The sequence below is a fragment of the Lynx rufus genome, unplaced genomic scaffold (assembly GCF_022079265.1).
Source record: "Lynx rufus isolate CCGP_SWC_20201006 ecotype Redwood Valley unplaced genomic scaffold, mLynRuf1.p SCAF_40, whole genome shotgun sequence".
In the NCBI taxonomy this organism is placed as follows: Eukaryota; Metazoa; Chordata; class Mammalia; order Carnivora; family Felidae; genus Lynx; species Lynx rufus.
In genome coordinates this window covers 2,022,142-2,038,010 of record NW_025814857.1, presented here as the reverse complement: position 1 = coordinate 2,038,010, position 15,869 = coordinate 2,022,142, and the positions used below count along the sequence as shown (strand labels likewise).

Sequence of the window (15,869 nt, the reverse complement as noted above, 5' to 3'; positions counted from 1 at the left end):
CGGACATGGCATTTTCCCTCAGTTCTTGGGTGCCTGCTGTGTGTCAGGGCTTGCTAGGCACTGGGGAGAGACGCTGAGCAAGCAATCACGTAGTGTGCCAAGTGGCATCCAGTGTGGCATGGAGAACATAAAGCGTGCTCTGAGGGAGGGTCAAAGGAGCACGGTTATTTGCTTCATTACCCTGGCAGCGACTTCATCCCTCTAGACCACAATTGCCTCGTCTCTAAAATGAGACTGGTGGTACGCCTACTTCCTGGAGTCAACGTGAAGGAGGTCCTCTAAACGGCCTGGGACAGGGCCTGTCCCAGAGAGAGCATTTGGGTTTGTGTTAGCCATCCCCATTCCTGACCTCAGAGTAAAATGCTCTGTCCGCTTGGCCTTCGTGACATCTCAGCCCTCGGATCTCTCTCCAGCCTGGCCTGCTCAGTCTCCTTCACTAGCCCCTCCCCCCGTTCCCAACCTCCAAATGGTGGTGCTTCCTGAACTCCATACGGGCTCCTCTTTTCTACTTTTCACCATCTCCCCGGGGCCATTTTCTCCAATGCCGTGACTCCAGACACCCTCTGTATGTTGAATTTGACACCCGGATTTCCATCTCACCCTGATCCCTCCTGAAGTCGTGACAGCATTTCCATCCACTTGCCTGGTTGACATCTTTGCTCAGCCATCCCCCAGGTAATGGCTTCAGTGTGTCCAAATTGGCCTGAGAGGTGGGGCCATGAGAACCCTTGGCTTCCCAATCCATTCTGCTTGGCTTTTCCTCCAGGCTCTGCCCTTGGTGCCCTTGCATCCTGGCCAGGTTTCTGACCTCGCTGTAAGCCCCAGGCGCGTCTTCTGCAAGATGGGAGACGTAGTGAGTGGCATAGGGTGTGTAAGCATGAAAACTGAGAACAATGTGTGTAGCGGCCACAGTACATGATGCCCATGAGCTTGCCACCCCAGTTGTGTGGCCGGGGGGGGGGGTGGATGACTGGTGGTGCCAGTTATGGATATGGACAAGACTGGCAGAGGAACGGGCTGGGGAAGGAGATGGGCAGGAGAGGAGTTGCCCGCGGCCCTGTGCAAATTAGCACAAACAACTGGGTGGCTTACAACAACACAAGTTTCTTCTCTCACAGTCCAAGAGGACAGAAGTCTGCAATCTGTCGGGGCTGTGATCCCTCTTAAGGGCTTCAGGGGAGACTCTGTTCCTTGCCCCTTCCAGCCCCTGGAGGTTGCTCTGTGTGTGTAGCCACAGTGCATCCATCTCTCCCTCGGCTCTCTACAGGGGCTTCTCATCCACGTGTCTGTGTCTTCCCCCCTCTCTCTTCTGAGGGTACCTTTGATGGCTTTTAGGGTTCGCCCAAGATAATCCAGATGGTCTCTTCATCTCAAGATCCTTGACTTTATGAGTCAAAGACCCTTTTTCTAAAAGAGGTCACGTTCACAATCACCCAGGATTTGATGTAGATATCCGGGGGTGGGAGGGAGTGTTTTTCAGCCTCCCACAGGGGGTCATTCATAATTAGCTCCCCATGCTCCCTTAACTGGTGCGTCATTAACCCCGTCCATCTTTCCACCTGTCTGTGATGTCGCAGCACTATCCCAGCGCAATGAGAAGGCCGAGAAACTCTGTACTCACAGAGGCACTCTTCTAAACATCCAAGAGAGCAAGGGTGGCCCGCTGTGTGTGATGTCACGTGGAAGACACGGAAGCAGGACAGCAAACCGCATGTCTACGACAATTTTAACTGTAGTGGTGTGGTGTCTCAGAAGTAAGCAAGGACATTTATCTGTCTAGGTCCTGGTTAACTCTTCTGCATATAATATCATGTCACCTGCAAGCAGAGATGCTTTACTTCTTCCTTTCCGATCTGGATGCCTTTTATTTCTTCTTCGTGCCTAATTTCCCGGCAAGAACCTCTATCTAGTACCATGTTGGATAGAAGGGGTGCACGTAGTCAGCCTTGTCTTGTTCCTAATCTTAGGGGGAAAGCTTTCAGTCTTTCACCATTGGGTATATCAGCTGTGGGTTTTTCAACATGCCCTTAACTGGGTTAAGGAACTTCCTTTCTGTTGTTAGTTGTTTGAGTGGTTTTATCACGAAAGGTATTGGATTTTCAAAGGCCTTTCCTGTATCGAGATGATAGTGTTTTTTTTTTTTTCCTTCATTTTAGTACTCTGGTGTATTACGCCGACTGGCTTTTGTATATTGACCATTGTAGTGGGTTGAATAGTGTCACCCAAAAGTTCATGTTCATTTGGAACCTCCGAATGTGACCTTATTTGGAAATAAGGTCTTTGTATATGCAATTAGTGAAGATGAGGTCATACTGGAGGAGGGGGGGGCCTAAATCCACCGACTGGCATCCTTGTAAGAAGGCCACATAGAGACAGACACAGACAGGGAAGGTGGCCATGTGATGACCGAACAGAGATGGGAGCACCGCAGCTGCATGCCGAGTGGCACCAAGCATTGCCACCAAAAGCCCGGAGCAAGGTGTGCAACAGTGTCCCTCAGAGCCTCCGGAGGGAAGCAAGCTTGCCACACACGTTGATCTCGGACCTCTAGCCTCTGGAAGTGTGAGGGAATAAGTCTGTGTTGTTTAGTGCCCCCTACTTTGTGGTACCTTGTTGGTGCAGCCCTAGGAAACTCGTACAACCCCCTTACGTTCCTGGAGTCAATCCCCCTCGGTCATGGTGTCCAATCTCCTTCATATGCTGCGAGATGTGGTTTGCGAGTGTTGCATAGGGGTTCCCTGCAGTGTGGTGTCCATATCATGGCCAGAGTGATCTTCTCAGTGTCTGGCTCTCAGTGTCTCGCACAGTCTCAGCGCGTGGAGGCAGCGGCATCTACTTCCTGAACGGGGCCTTGAAAGCCCTCCCCCAGCCCGGCCCTTCCTTGCTATCTCCACGGCTCCCAGGGCCACATCCCCCCTGTGTGCTGCTGCTTTCAGTTCCCATAGCGGGTCCCGGTGTCCCCTCAGAGCCTTCGCCCCCACAGCTAAGCACTCCCCCATCCTTGAGATGACACCTCAAGTGTCACTTCGTCGGGGAGGTCTTTCCAGATGAGCAGAGCTCCCCCTGCGCTGTGGCACCTGGCACATTTTGTAGCTCTGAGCACGGTAGCACTTCCTCACTCAGTGCATAGCTAGCAGCTGGGCTGTTGGGTCCATGGTGGCAGGGAAGGGACTGTTGTGAGGACCCCCAGAACCCAGCTAGGACACAATAGCTGCTCCATGGCTGGAACGAGGGGTCGGGTGGATCAGGTTGGGTTCATCTCTCAGTGGATAGTTGCCATGTAGGGGATCCGATGACAGGTCATGTTGTATGTTAATTTCAAAAGTCCAGACTCCATTGTGGAACCACTGTGATGTCACCAAAGGGTTTTGAAGTCTGATTGTTTCTTGAGAGAGTGAAAATGGGGGGAAGGAATTTAGTTTTAACTGTTGCATTTGCGGAGCCTGTGTGGGGAAGAGAATGCTGTGGAGCTCAGTGAAAGGTCAGGTTGAACGTTAGGGTTGGGGCCCAGTAGCATGCTAGGTGGTGGTTACAGGCTGGGGGCGGGGAGGGGTGAGGCCACCAAAGGAGTCCAGGTTGTGCGAGCCATCTGTGGAGGACAGGAGACGGATTAAGGGAGGAAGGGGTGTTTCAAGTGGTGGGAGGAGACCCCAAGGAGGGAGAGAGCGGCCCGTCCTAGATGCCAGGAGAGGAGGAGTGTCCAGCAGGAGAACTGGGAGTGAGAGGAGTCTTAGCTTAGAGTGCTCCAACAAAATATCTTAGGCTGGGTGGCCTATGAAGAACAGACATTTCTTCTCTCACAGCCCTGGATTCTGGGAAGTCCAAGCTCACGGTAATAGCAGACTCAGTATCTGCCTGACTTGTAGATAGCCGCCTTTTCGCTGTGTCTTCACACTGCCGAGAGCAGAAAGAGGCACTCTCTTTTCTGTCTCTGAAAAGAGCACTGATGCCTTCATGAGGGCTCCCCCCTCACCACCCGAACCCCTCCCAAAGGCCGCACCTTCTCACACCATCATTTTGAGGATTAGGGCTTCAGTGCATGCATTTGGGGGATGCAAATACGCAGCCCACACCTGGAGAGAGATGTGTGGACTCTGCAGTCTCAGGGTGTGGGGACCCTGTCCCGCCACTTCATGCCTTTGGCCTTTGGCAGTTGCCTGCCCTCTAGGAGGCTTCCGGTCTGTCACGCAGGAGCCCTCCCTGCTGAGGAGGATGAGCAGACAGTTGGGCTGACGGCCTGCTAGGCCATCACCAAGTGTGGGCCAGCTGGTCTGAAATCAGAGAAACTTGAGTCCATCCTTCAGCTGGCTGCTCCCCAGGGGTGTTTGTGTTTCTCTTTCTCGTGAGGGCTGGGGATGACACTGCTGCCACTGCTGTCAGCTTGGCCTTGGGGCCGGTGGGTAACAGCGTCCCAACATCTCCGGCTTCTCCCCAGAACCCTGCTTTGCCCTATACAGGGAGGTCTGGTCAGCAAAGTCTGGTCTTCCAGAATGCTCTGAAACCCCTCCCTCTGTTCGTTCTGGGGTACAGGTGGGACCCCTTCTCAGCCTCCCTCCCTCCCTTTCCATGTCAAGACCTCCAGATGCCTGTTCTCTGCGTCCGTTTTCTTCCATAAGCCCATTTCCTGATTTTCATTTGTCTTATTTGTGTCTTTAGTAATCGGTTTCTGGGCAACAAATTGCCTTTAAAAAGCTTCTCTGGTTGTCCTCCTTAGCACGTGCTTCCTCTGTGCTGAAGTGCTGGGTAAGCTTGAGCCCAGCACACCACCTCACAGAGTGGCCTCCCCGGGCCTCTGGGCTCTGTCAGGCGGGGACTGGGTCCAGTACCTCCACCTGGCGCAGGGCTACGAACATGGAAAGTGCTCGGTGAGGTCATCACGTCATAGTGCTTGAGAATCTTGTGGGGCGGGAGGCACTAAGCCTTGCGTGGATTAGCATTACAGTAACTGGTTTTACTTCATTTAATTGGCATTTAATTTGCATAGCGGTGCTTTGAAGGTTTCACAGGTGGGAAAGTTGGGGTGCAGAGAGATGAGGAGGACCCTGTAACCATCTGGGTGGCAGAGCTGGGATTACAAGCCCATTTCCCCTACCGCCGAAGCCTGCGCCTTTAACCTCCATTCTATGCTGTTACGACCTTAATCGGCAGTGTTTTCATTGGATGCTTAGGTTATTTTTTTAAGAAAAGATGATTATGTCATGGAGGCAGGGCTGTGCTCCAGACTGCTTTGTCCATAGTGGGTGTTCCAAAGTGTTTCCTTGAAGCGAAAGCGTCTCCTATAATTCTGTGGAATAACCTGAAGTATAGCTGGCATCCAAATATATGAAATTCTTTTCCTGCCAGTCACATTTGCCACTTGCAAACTTTATCTCCTACTTAGCACCTGCTCCCATGTCCGTGTCTGGGCTTTCAGCCAGCCACCTGCAGTCCTGTCTTCCCCGGAACGACTTGCCTTCTGAGATTTTAGATGCAGCCTGTCTTCTCGGACCTCAGCCTCTTGTGCCAGGTTGTTCCACAGCCTGTCCCTAGAGCCTCCTGGCTCCCTCTCAGCCCTGGCCTCCTTAGGCTGTCCTGCCTACTGTCCTCCGGCCAACACCTTTGGCCCACTAGCCCTTTGGCACCCCACCCGGCCCAGTTCAGTTCTCCTGCCCGTCTTTGTCCTGCCGGCACCCCAGACTGCCGAATGTGCCGTGAGAACAGAGGCTCACAATGTGCAGGTTGGAACCACTCCAGATTCACGCTAGAATTCTCCAGCCTCTGAGGCCCTCGGTGGTGCTTGGAAGTCCCTCCTCCCGATCCCCTAGGCTCTCCAGAGACTACTTCAGCCCCTTTTTGACTCTTTTGTAATATATGACCCTGCCCCACCCCATTCATCCTCGGCAGCTAACCTTGCCCTTCTTTTTTTTTTTTTTAATTTTTTAACATTTTTATTTATTTTTGAGAGAGACAGAGGGTGAGCGGGGGAGGGGCAGAGAGAGAGGGAGACGCAGACTCTGAAAGGAGGCTCCAGGCTCTGAGCTGTCCGCACAGACAGTTCGACCCAGGGCTCGAACACACGAACTGCGAGATCATGACCTGAGCCAAAGTCGGACGCTTAACTGACTGAGCCACCCAGGCGCCCCCTAACCTTGCCCTTCTGCACAGAGGACAAACCAACCCTCAGGACCACTCTCCCCTCCTGCCACCGTATCCAGAAACTACCTTGCACTGCCAACCATGGAAGCCTCCTGTAATGGTGGAGGGGTGCCTTCCTCTCTGCCCTCCTTGCCATGAAGCCTTTCCCATCTACACAGATAAGCTCTCTCTCCAACCACTGTCACTGTCCCCTTCCAGCTGGCACTGCCATTTTCTTGCCCTTTACACATGGACCTCTCGGAGGGGTTTTCTTGCTGCCCCATCGCTCACTTGCCCCTCACGCCGTGAGACTAGCTCATCCCGTCTCTGTGCTCACCCAGTACTTCCTCATCACGAAATCCAGTGCATATTTTCCAGCTCTTATTTTCCTTGCCTTCTCAACCTTTTGACATAGTTCAGTACTTGTTCTCTTTTTCTTTTTCCTCTGGTCTGTGGCTGCTCTTCTCCATCCCTTTTGTTTTATGTGCCTTAAATGTTGGGCTTCTTCAGGCTTCTGGCCTATGCTTCTGTCTTCACTTACACACTGTCCTTGGATGCATGTCCTTAAACATGCCAGTCCCCTGTCCTCCAGTATCCTGCAAATGCCCGTGACTTTGAATTGCTGGCCACAGCTCAGACCTGTCTTCTGAGCTCCAGACCTGCTGCCCACAGACTCTTCTACTTACATTTCTCCCAGGCATCTTACGCTCACTACACGCACAGCTGAATGCTTGATCTGTTCTGTAATAGTCTGTATCTCAGGAAATGGTTCCACCAACTCTTGGGTCACCCAGCCTGGAGCCATCGGTGTCCCGGCCTCCTCATGTCCTACTTACTTCTGTTGCCCCCTAAATATCTCCAGTCGGGTGCATGTGTCTGCCCTGCTGCTTGCACCGGGATTCTCTCAGCCACATGAGTGCCCATCTCTGAGCTGGTCTACCCATGGGGGTCCCAGCCTCCTCCAGGCCCTTCCACCCAGCGCAGTCAGTGTGGACTCCACAGTGCAAGTCTGGTGGTACCCTCCCCACACTTGTGTGCAGTCTGGCCCTCCCCTTGCCAACGCCATCCGGCCCTGGGCCGCATCTCACACTGCTCTCACCACTGCCGTGGGGTCCTCTCAGCTGAACTTGCCTGCATCTCGGGAAGCCGTGTCCTCCCCCATCTCTGGGCATCCACGCACCATAGCCCCTCTGCCCTGTGTATTCTTGGCCTTCCTCCACACGGCAAAGCTTTCCTGACTTGTGTTTTCTTCTGTCCCCCTGGGAGCCTCCCGGGCCTGGCCGTGCATGCCCAGTGTACCCTGTGCTCTCCTGCAGCAAAGGACTTGCCCCCCTGTGCTGCATGTGCCCTCTCCTCACCTGCGTACCCTGCCGGATTTTGAGTGCCTGGAGGACCAGGGTCTCTGCTTGTTCATAATTGTCACCCCAGCATTTCGCTCCAGGCCAGGCGTAATACCTGCTCAGATGGTGGTTGGAGCCTAACTGAAGAATGTGGTCTTTGGGTTCACAGATGCACTTATGATGTGTTTCGGAGATAAAGTTCCTATACTGTTACTCAGGCTATTTTAACCATTCCAGAGTTCACAATTCAGTGACTTCTGATAATAGTCACAGTTTTGTGCGACAGTCCCCACTGTCTAACCCCAGAATGCTTTCATAGACCCGAATAGAAACCCTGTGCCCACTGGCAGCTGCTGCCCATTCTCCCCTCCCCCCAGCCCCTGTCAACTGTGTATTGACTTCCTGTCTGTATAGATTTCCTTGTTTTGGACCTTTCATATAAATGGAATCCTACAATATGTGGTCTTTGGGGCCCGGATTCTTTCAGTCAGTGTAATGTTTTTAAGGTACTTCATTCCTCTGTGTCGCTGTGTGATGTTCCATGGTATGCAGAGACCACCTTTTGTTGGTCCATTCATCCACTGATGCACATTTGGCCTGCTTCCAGTTTTTGGCTATGGTGAATAGCGCCGCTGTGGTGTTTCATGTACAGGTTTTTGTTGGGAGTGGAACCGCTGGGTTACGTGGTAATTCTGTGTTTAAATTTGAGGAACCACCAAACTTTTTCCCACAGAGACTGCACGGTTTTAATTCCCACCGGCAATATATTAAGGTTTCAATATCTCGACATTCCCATCATGGATGGATTTTGAATGTTGAATATAAGCTAACTATAGGCCAGATTTTGTTAGGAGATTACCAAAGAGCCAGCCATATCCCCCACTTTTGTTTCATTTGCATTCTCCTTTCAGTGGCGTAAACTTCCCTGTTTTGAGATTTACAAATAGTTTGATTATACGGAAATGTTGCGGTAGTACAACCTTCCTCTGTTCAGACAGATAGCACTAAGAGAACCCTTAAAAATCTAACTTACCTAGAGTAGGATCCAGTTGTTAATGGCTTAGAAACTGATGATGGGTGATGGACGATTGTTATGGGTTGAATCGTGTCTCCATAAAAAAATATGCTGAGGCCCTAACTCCTGGTACCTGTGAATGTGGCCTCATTCACAGGTGGGTCCTAATCCAGTCTGAGTGGGGGTCCTTAGTAGAAGAGGAGAGACAGACCCAAGGGGAATGCCATGGGACGATGAGGCAGAGATTCGAGTGATTGTCTATAAACCAGAACACCTGGGGCAACCAGAACCTGGAAGATGCAAAGACTCTGCCCCAAGAGGGTTCTGAGGGAGCACAGCCCTGCCAGAACCTTGATTTGGGCTCCAAACCGTGAGAGGACATTTCTGTTGTGTTAAGCCCCGTAGTTTGGGGTACTGTGTTCCAGCAGCCAGGGGAGAGTCCCGCGAGGATTGGGAGGCTGATTACAAAGAGATGAGCTTGTCGCTTCTTTAGTGCTCTCCGTGTGATAGCACTAGAAAGACTAGAACTGGGAACTCAGATGAAGTGATGTATCTTTTGTTTTTCACAGGCCAAGGGTGGAGGATACGAAAGTGAAAGTGCTTACCCCAACGCGGAGCTCGTGTTCTTGGAGATCCACAACATTCACGTGATGAGAGAGTCCCTGCGTAAACTGAAAGAGATCGTGTACCCCTCGATCGATGAGGCACGGTGGCTCTCCAACGTGGATGGGACGCACTGGCTGGAGTATATAAGGGTAAAGCGGGCTGGTCCTTTACACGCTTTCTGGTTAAGATTTTTCTCTGTACCTGCCATAAATCTGGTCATCCACGTGGTTTCTCAACACTGGAAATAAGCACATCTTTGCTGTCACAGTTTCCATGGGCAGTATCCAGACGGTGGTCTTTGTTGGAGGGCTTCTGTGACATAAAAAGGGATAATGCTTGCCTCAGATCAGGTTTTTAAAGACCTTTGTGGCCCTTTAAAAAAGGACTGTATTTACTGCTGTCATTTTTCTTCATGTAAGGTGTTCCCCACCCCCAATGTTACTGTTTCCGAGTGATCCTCAGTTGATTGCATTGTTTGGTTTATTGACCTGAACTTCCAGCATTCTTCACAGTCCTGGAAATTAAATGCTGTCCTAGAAATTAAATGTAGCCTGCTCTAATGTGCCTTCTTTTCTGAAGATGCTTCTTGCTGGGGCAGTAAGAATTGCTGATAAGATAGAATCTGGGAAAACTTCGGTGGTGGTGCATTGCAGCGATGGTTGGGACCGAACAGCCCAGCTGACCTCTCTGGCTATGCTGATGTTGGACAGTTATTACCGCACCATTAAAGGCTTCGAGGCTCTCATAGAAAAGGAGTGGATAAGCTTCGGACATAGGTTTGCCCTGGTAAGTTGAGACAGTGAGGTATGTGCTTGACTGTTCTTTCCCATGCATGTGCGTATCACACACACCACACATCTACACACACACACGTACACACATGTGGGTTCTCTGTGTCTGACCCAAGTCACCATAATGGAAGACGATGGGCCCCTCAGCATTGTATGTTTTTTGGTAGGGCACTCTGGTTTTTAGAATTTTTTTTAGTGTAGGTATGTTTTTTTTATATAAATGAGGCAAAATTCATATAACAGAATTAGCCATCTTCAGGCATACAGCTCAGTGGCATTTAGTACATTCACAACGTTGTGCAACCCCTACTTCTGTCTAGTTCCAGAACATTTCTCCACCCCATTAAGTAGTCACTTCTCATCTCCCTTCTCCCCCACCCCCTGACAATCACTAACCTGCTTTCTATCTTTCTGAATTTGCCTGTTCTACGTACCTCATATAAGTGGAATCCTATAATGTTTTTCTGTGACTGGCTTATTTCATTAAACACACTGGTTTTAAGGCTTATCCATATTCTAGCCTATGTAAAAATTTCATTCCTTTTCATAGCTGAATAGAATTCCCTTATATAGATAGATCACATTTTGTTTATTCATTTATGTTGGTGGATGCTTGAATTATTTCCAGCAGTACGCTATTGTGAATAATGCTGCTATGAACATTGGCCTACAAGTTTTTGCCATACACAGTACCACAAACTGAGTAGCTTAGACAATAGAAATGTATTGTCTCACAGTTCTGGAGGCCAGAAGTCCGAGGTCAAGGTTCTGGTAGGGTTGGTTTCTCCTGAGCCCTCTCTTCTTGGCTTGTAAGTGGCCATCTTCTCACTCTGTCTCCATGTGGCCTTTCCTCTGTGTGCACCTCCCTGGTGTCTCTCTCTGTGTCCAAATTTCCTCTCCTTAGAAGGACACCAGTCAGATTGGATTAGGGCCTACCCTCCCACCTCCCTTTAATCACCTCTTTACGGACCCTATCTCCACATATAGTCACATTCTGAGGCCCTGGGGGTTAGGGCTTCAAGACAGGAACTGGGGCAGTACAAAATTCAGCCCATAACAGCCTGCTTTCACACTTGGGTATATCCCTTTTAGTGGAATTACTGGGTCATCTGGTAGGTGTTCTTTTGTTTTTAAGTTTGTTTATTTTAAGAGTGAGAGCTCAAGTGGGAGAGGGGCAGAGAGAAAGGGGGACAGAGGATCTGAAACTAGCTCTGAACTGTCACCATGGACCCTGACGCGGGGCTCGATCCCATGAACTGTGAGATCCTGACCTGAGCCGAAGTTGGATGCTTAACTGACTGAGCCAACTGGGTGCCCCCATCATCTGGTACATATTTTTGTGCTTTAGTCCAAATGGCTGTTCCTCGTCCTTCTCGGGCCTTAAGCCATTGGGGATTCATCTTAACTGTGCATTGGAAAACTCCCTGAAGCCACATTCAGATCCACTTCTAGAAAGCAGGACGAGCGGTGGAGAGCTTCAGTGGCTCCCACCACGGGGTACCAAGTGCACTGTCCACGAGGAGAGGGAAAGGAAGTTCCACAGGCTTTGAGCCACATGCCCTTTGGGGGCTGTTGTCCGGTCCTCAGCTACATGCCTTCCCTGTCTGCGCCTTGGTTCCCTTCTCGAAGTGGAGTGTTGTACAGAGGAGGGGAGTTTGTGTACATTAGGTGCTCAGACAGGGCCTGGCCCGTGCTGGGTACCTTTTAGATCCTGTGCTTATTTTAAACATTATCGCGAACTCCTTTGTTCCTTCTCCCTGGGAGAGGAGAGAGTGTGGACTTTTCCCCAATGTTTGCATCTGACCATCTCTGAAGGCTCCCAGGGCATTCTGTTCCACCTTTCCTCTCCACACTGTGTGTCCTGGAAGACAGGAGGCCGGCAGGGGCCCTTGACTAGGTGGGCAGTGCTAAAGGCCACCTACTGAGACTCCAGTAGCGGCCCTGCACAGCACGCGTCAGGGCACGTGCACACGTTCTCCCATCCCTACTTGCTGACGCTGGGGTTCGCGATGGTAGTGAGATCCTAGGATTGTTAATGGCTTCACTTTACTGAGCGGCACTGTGTATCCAGCACCGTGGCACGTATCATCTGCTTCAATCCTATAATGACCCTGAGCGGCAGCTGCTATAACTGGCAGTTGGAGGGAACTGACATTTCAGGAGTAGGAGTTATCTGACCAAGGTCACCCAACCATTGAGGGTTGAACCGGCATCCACACAGCAGTTTCCATCCTGCAGCCACCTTCTTGCTGCCTCCCTCTACTCTCCCTTCCCTTGAGTTCTGTCTAAGCTCCTGTCTGAGGCCCACTTCTGTCCTTGCCCCCCTGTTCCATCTTCTACCTCCTGGACCTTTTCCCAGACCACTCTCTAACCTGCCACCAACCTGCCTCCATTTCCCCTCTTGCCTAGAGGGGTCCTACTGGTCTAGAAACCTGCCACTATTTATCCCTCTCTTGACCCGACTTCCCCCTCCATCTGTCACAGCAGATACCTGCCCCCTCTGCAACAAAGCCCCTCACAGCTGTAGTCTGTACCCACTACTGCTGTTTCCTTTCAGGCTGTGTTGAACTCACTTCACCAGGCTTTCTCCTCACAACACCCACTCCAGCCCGAAGCTGCTTGTCACCACCACCAATGACTGCCACTTTGCCAAGTCCTTCTCTTATTTGGCCTGCGCACTGGAGGCTGTTGGTTCTTCCCTTCTTCTGGAAACTGTTTTTCTTCCCTTGGCTTCTAGGTCTCTGTAGCCTTTTGAATTTCCTCTAGTCTTCTGGTCCTCCTTCTCTCCCCAGCCTCGTGGTGTTGGGGGGCAGGCCTGGGGCTCAGTTCTCAGATCATTTCTCTTTTCTCTGCATGCTTAATACCTTAGTGATCCCGACTGGTCACTCATCTTTAAATATGTGTATTTCCAGTCTGCCATGTCCTCAGTGCCACTGATGCCCCCTTCCTTCTAGCCTGCCCATCTCCCTTGGGGCTATGATGGCAGCCTAACTAGTTTCTCTATCACCTGTGTCCCCTTCCAATCCTTGTCCTTGCTACAGCCAGATGGAGTGTTCCAAGAAGCCCATCTGCTGCTGCCCACTGTGAATCTCTCCGAGCCCTCCCGTGGCCTGTGGGGTTGTGGGCAAACTCCTCGGCTCAACATTTGAGGCCCTTGGTGATCTGGTCTGGTCCACCTTTCCAGCCTTGTTTTGCCCCCCAACCCACCCCTTTCCACCTTTCCTCATGTCCAGCTACTTACGGTGCCCTTGGCATCCCCCCCTCCATGTTCCCACTGCTTCTACTATAATGTACCTCTGGCCAGCCGGAAAGCAGGCACCTCCTTCCATCCTTCATGGTTTATCTCAAATGACACCTCCCCCGTGACTGTGACTTTCCTTCCTTGTCCCCTCTCTACCCCATCCTACGTTGGCCACTTGTTCCTTTGTGGCCCCCGGATACCCATCACAGACTTGGAAACCCTTAGAACATTTTATTGCCCTTGTTATTTACAGGTCTTTCTCTCAACTAGACCACGAGGGAATTACTCATTTAGCACAAGTACTGCATCTCATTTGTCTTGGTGCGTCAGGTGTGTAGCCAAGAGCCTGGCCTCTACTGGACACCGTGAAACTTGCTGAAATTCCAAGGGCCAGGCAAGATGCCTTGCATCCACCATAGGAATTCAATAAATGCCTAGTAGAAGGATGAATCTTAAATTGTGAGCGGTCACGCCAAACTGTTCCCAAGGTGCCTTAAATACTGAAGAGCAGGCTTTACAAGTTATTTCTGTAAAGGAGAAGTGCAGAAATAAGGCAGTTGATGCAGCTGCTATGGAAAACAGTATGGCAGTTCCTCAAAAGAATTAAAAATACCGTATGATCCAGCAAATTCTGCTTTGGGGTATAGACCCAAAAGAAGTGAAAACAGAGACTCAGATATTTACACACCCATGTTTATGGCAGCATGACTCATGATAGTGCACGTGTAGAAGCAACCCAAGTGTCCGCCGACAGATGACCGCATGAACAGAATGTGGTCTGTCCATACAATTGAAGTAGTATTCAGCTTTAAAAAGGAAAGAATTTGACACCTTCTACAGTGCAGATGAACCTTGAGGACCTTCTGCTGAGTGCAAGAAGCCAGTCACAAAAGGACATCTGTATGATTCCACTCCTAAGAGGTCACCGAGTCACATTCATAGGGACAGAAAGTAGAATGGTTGGTGCCAGGAAGGAGGAGTTAGTGTTAATGGGGAAGAGTTTCACATTGGGAAGACGGAAGAGTTCTGGAGATTGATGGCGGCGATGGTTGCACAGCAATGTGAATGTCCTTCATACAACACTGAGCTGTATGCTAAACGTGGTTGAGATGGTCAATTTGATGTCATGTGTGTTTCACCACAGTTACAAACCAGTAGAAAAGAAAGACCATATGCTGTAACTGCGAGGCATGGATTTCCTTGTTTTTATGTCTTTCCTGCTGGCAGTTTCAGAGACCCAGTGTTTCTTGCACTTTCTCTATGCTGGTTGCATTGTATCTTCATGATGTTTTTTTTTTTTTCTTTTCCTTTCTTATCCTTTTGCTTACTTATCAGATTATTTGAGCGTTCTCTTAGAATGCTCATTCTGGAGCTGTTTTTTAACCTGACATTTTCAATGTTTTTGTCCTACTTATGTTTGGAATCCTTTTACCTTTTACTATGAATCTATTAATATGTTCAAAAAATACCACAAGGTGTGAAATATAACATTGGATGTCAAGTATATCTCAAAATTGCAAACAGAATACAATACTGGACTTCCTTGAGCAAGGACTCCCCACCACCATTTCAAGTGTGAGATTTGGGGGTTTTCTGAGTCCTGTAGAATTGGTTAAAGCTTGTAGATTATTATTTTGATTCTCACACTTCGTGACATTTCTGAAAAATGGGAAAACCTGCTTTTACGCTTGTGGAGAGAATGGAGTCGTAATGCGCTTCATGAGCTGCTAATTGGTAGTCTCACAGTGACACTGTGCCCTTGTGGTGGTGGCTGGGCTTGACCCCATCATTTGGACTGAAAAATTTACTGGCTGTTTGCTTGTAACTTCTTGATCTCAACTACAGTAAAGTAAAATTATAAAACCGTCAACATGGGAAAATACAGTACACTGAAATTTTGTTTCCTAAGGGTAATGGAAGTCAGTTCAATTCAGTGAACGTTGTTGAGTGCTTATGTGCCAAGAATTCTGTTAGGCCTTGGGACGTACAAATGACACCTGATGCTTGCCACTAGGCAATTTTAAGTGACTTTATGGAGGAGTGTGGCCTGCATTAACATGCTTAACCTCTTATTTCTTTTCAGAGAGTGGGCCATGGCAATGACAACCACGCAGATGCTGACCGGTCCCCTATTTTTCTTCAGTTTATTGATTGTGTTTGGCAAATGACAAGACAGGTGAGTGATTTCAAGTATATTTCTGACCTTACGGTTTAAGATTATATAAATCTTCATGTTCATTCAAAATGAAGACATGTGTATGTATGTGAAAACAGGACCCCTTCCGTTATTTAGCTCAGTTTGATTCTAATTCACTTAGAAGTATAAGCAGAAAATTAGAAATGATCAACTTCACCACAAAAGTTCCATTCCTTGTGCAATGGCTTTTGTCGGTCATCCTGTCCGCCAGCTGTGCTCCAGTCTTCCTGCTGCTCTTGTCCCCTGTCAGGGTGAGAGTTCCCTGCTGGCTGGGTACAGGAAGATTCAGCCAGGTGTTAGAAATGGGGATGTGACTGAACTGCCCACGAGGGGGGTGTTAGACCCGGAACTCAGGAATCTCCATACCTACTCCAGGCCACAGCATCCCCAGTGCAGAGTCGGTGAAGTAAAGGAGTGTCCAGGCAGTGATGACAGATAGGGAGTTGCTGGTACTTAGTTACTGGGTGCCTAGTTTCCAAACCCCAGTGCACGGAGCCCTGGGAAGCAAGCTGGCCGTGCAGGTATCCTTCCCTGAGCTGGGTGGGTCCTGATGGCTTCGGCTTAA

At 49.8% G+C, this 15,869-nt stretch overlaps 1 protein-coding gene across 3 annotated transcripts in view; it reads left to right on the top strand.

The window, feature by feature from the left end:
* MTMR1 (myotubularin related protein 1) overlaps positions 1-15,869 on the top strand; it is a 65,136-nt gene that overhangs the window by 32,936 nt on the left and 16,331 nt on the right. For all 3 annotated transcript variants that reach the window (XM_047097737.1, XM_047097735.1, XM_047097734.1), the window contains 3 exons: positions 9,039-9,224; positions 9,655-9,861; positions 15,191-15,283. In XM_047097737.1, coding sequence (XP_046953693.1) covers positions 9,039-9,224; positions 9,655-9,861; positions 15,191-15,283 — 486 coding nt within the window. The remainder of the gene's footprint in view (positions 1-9,038; positions 9,225-9,654; positions 9,862-15,190; positions 15,284-15,869) is intronic.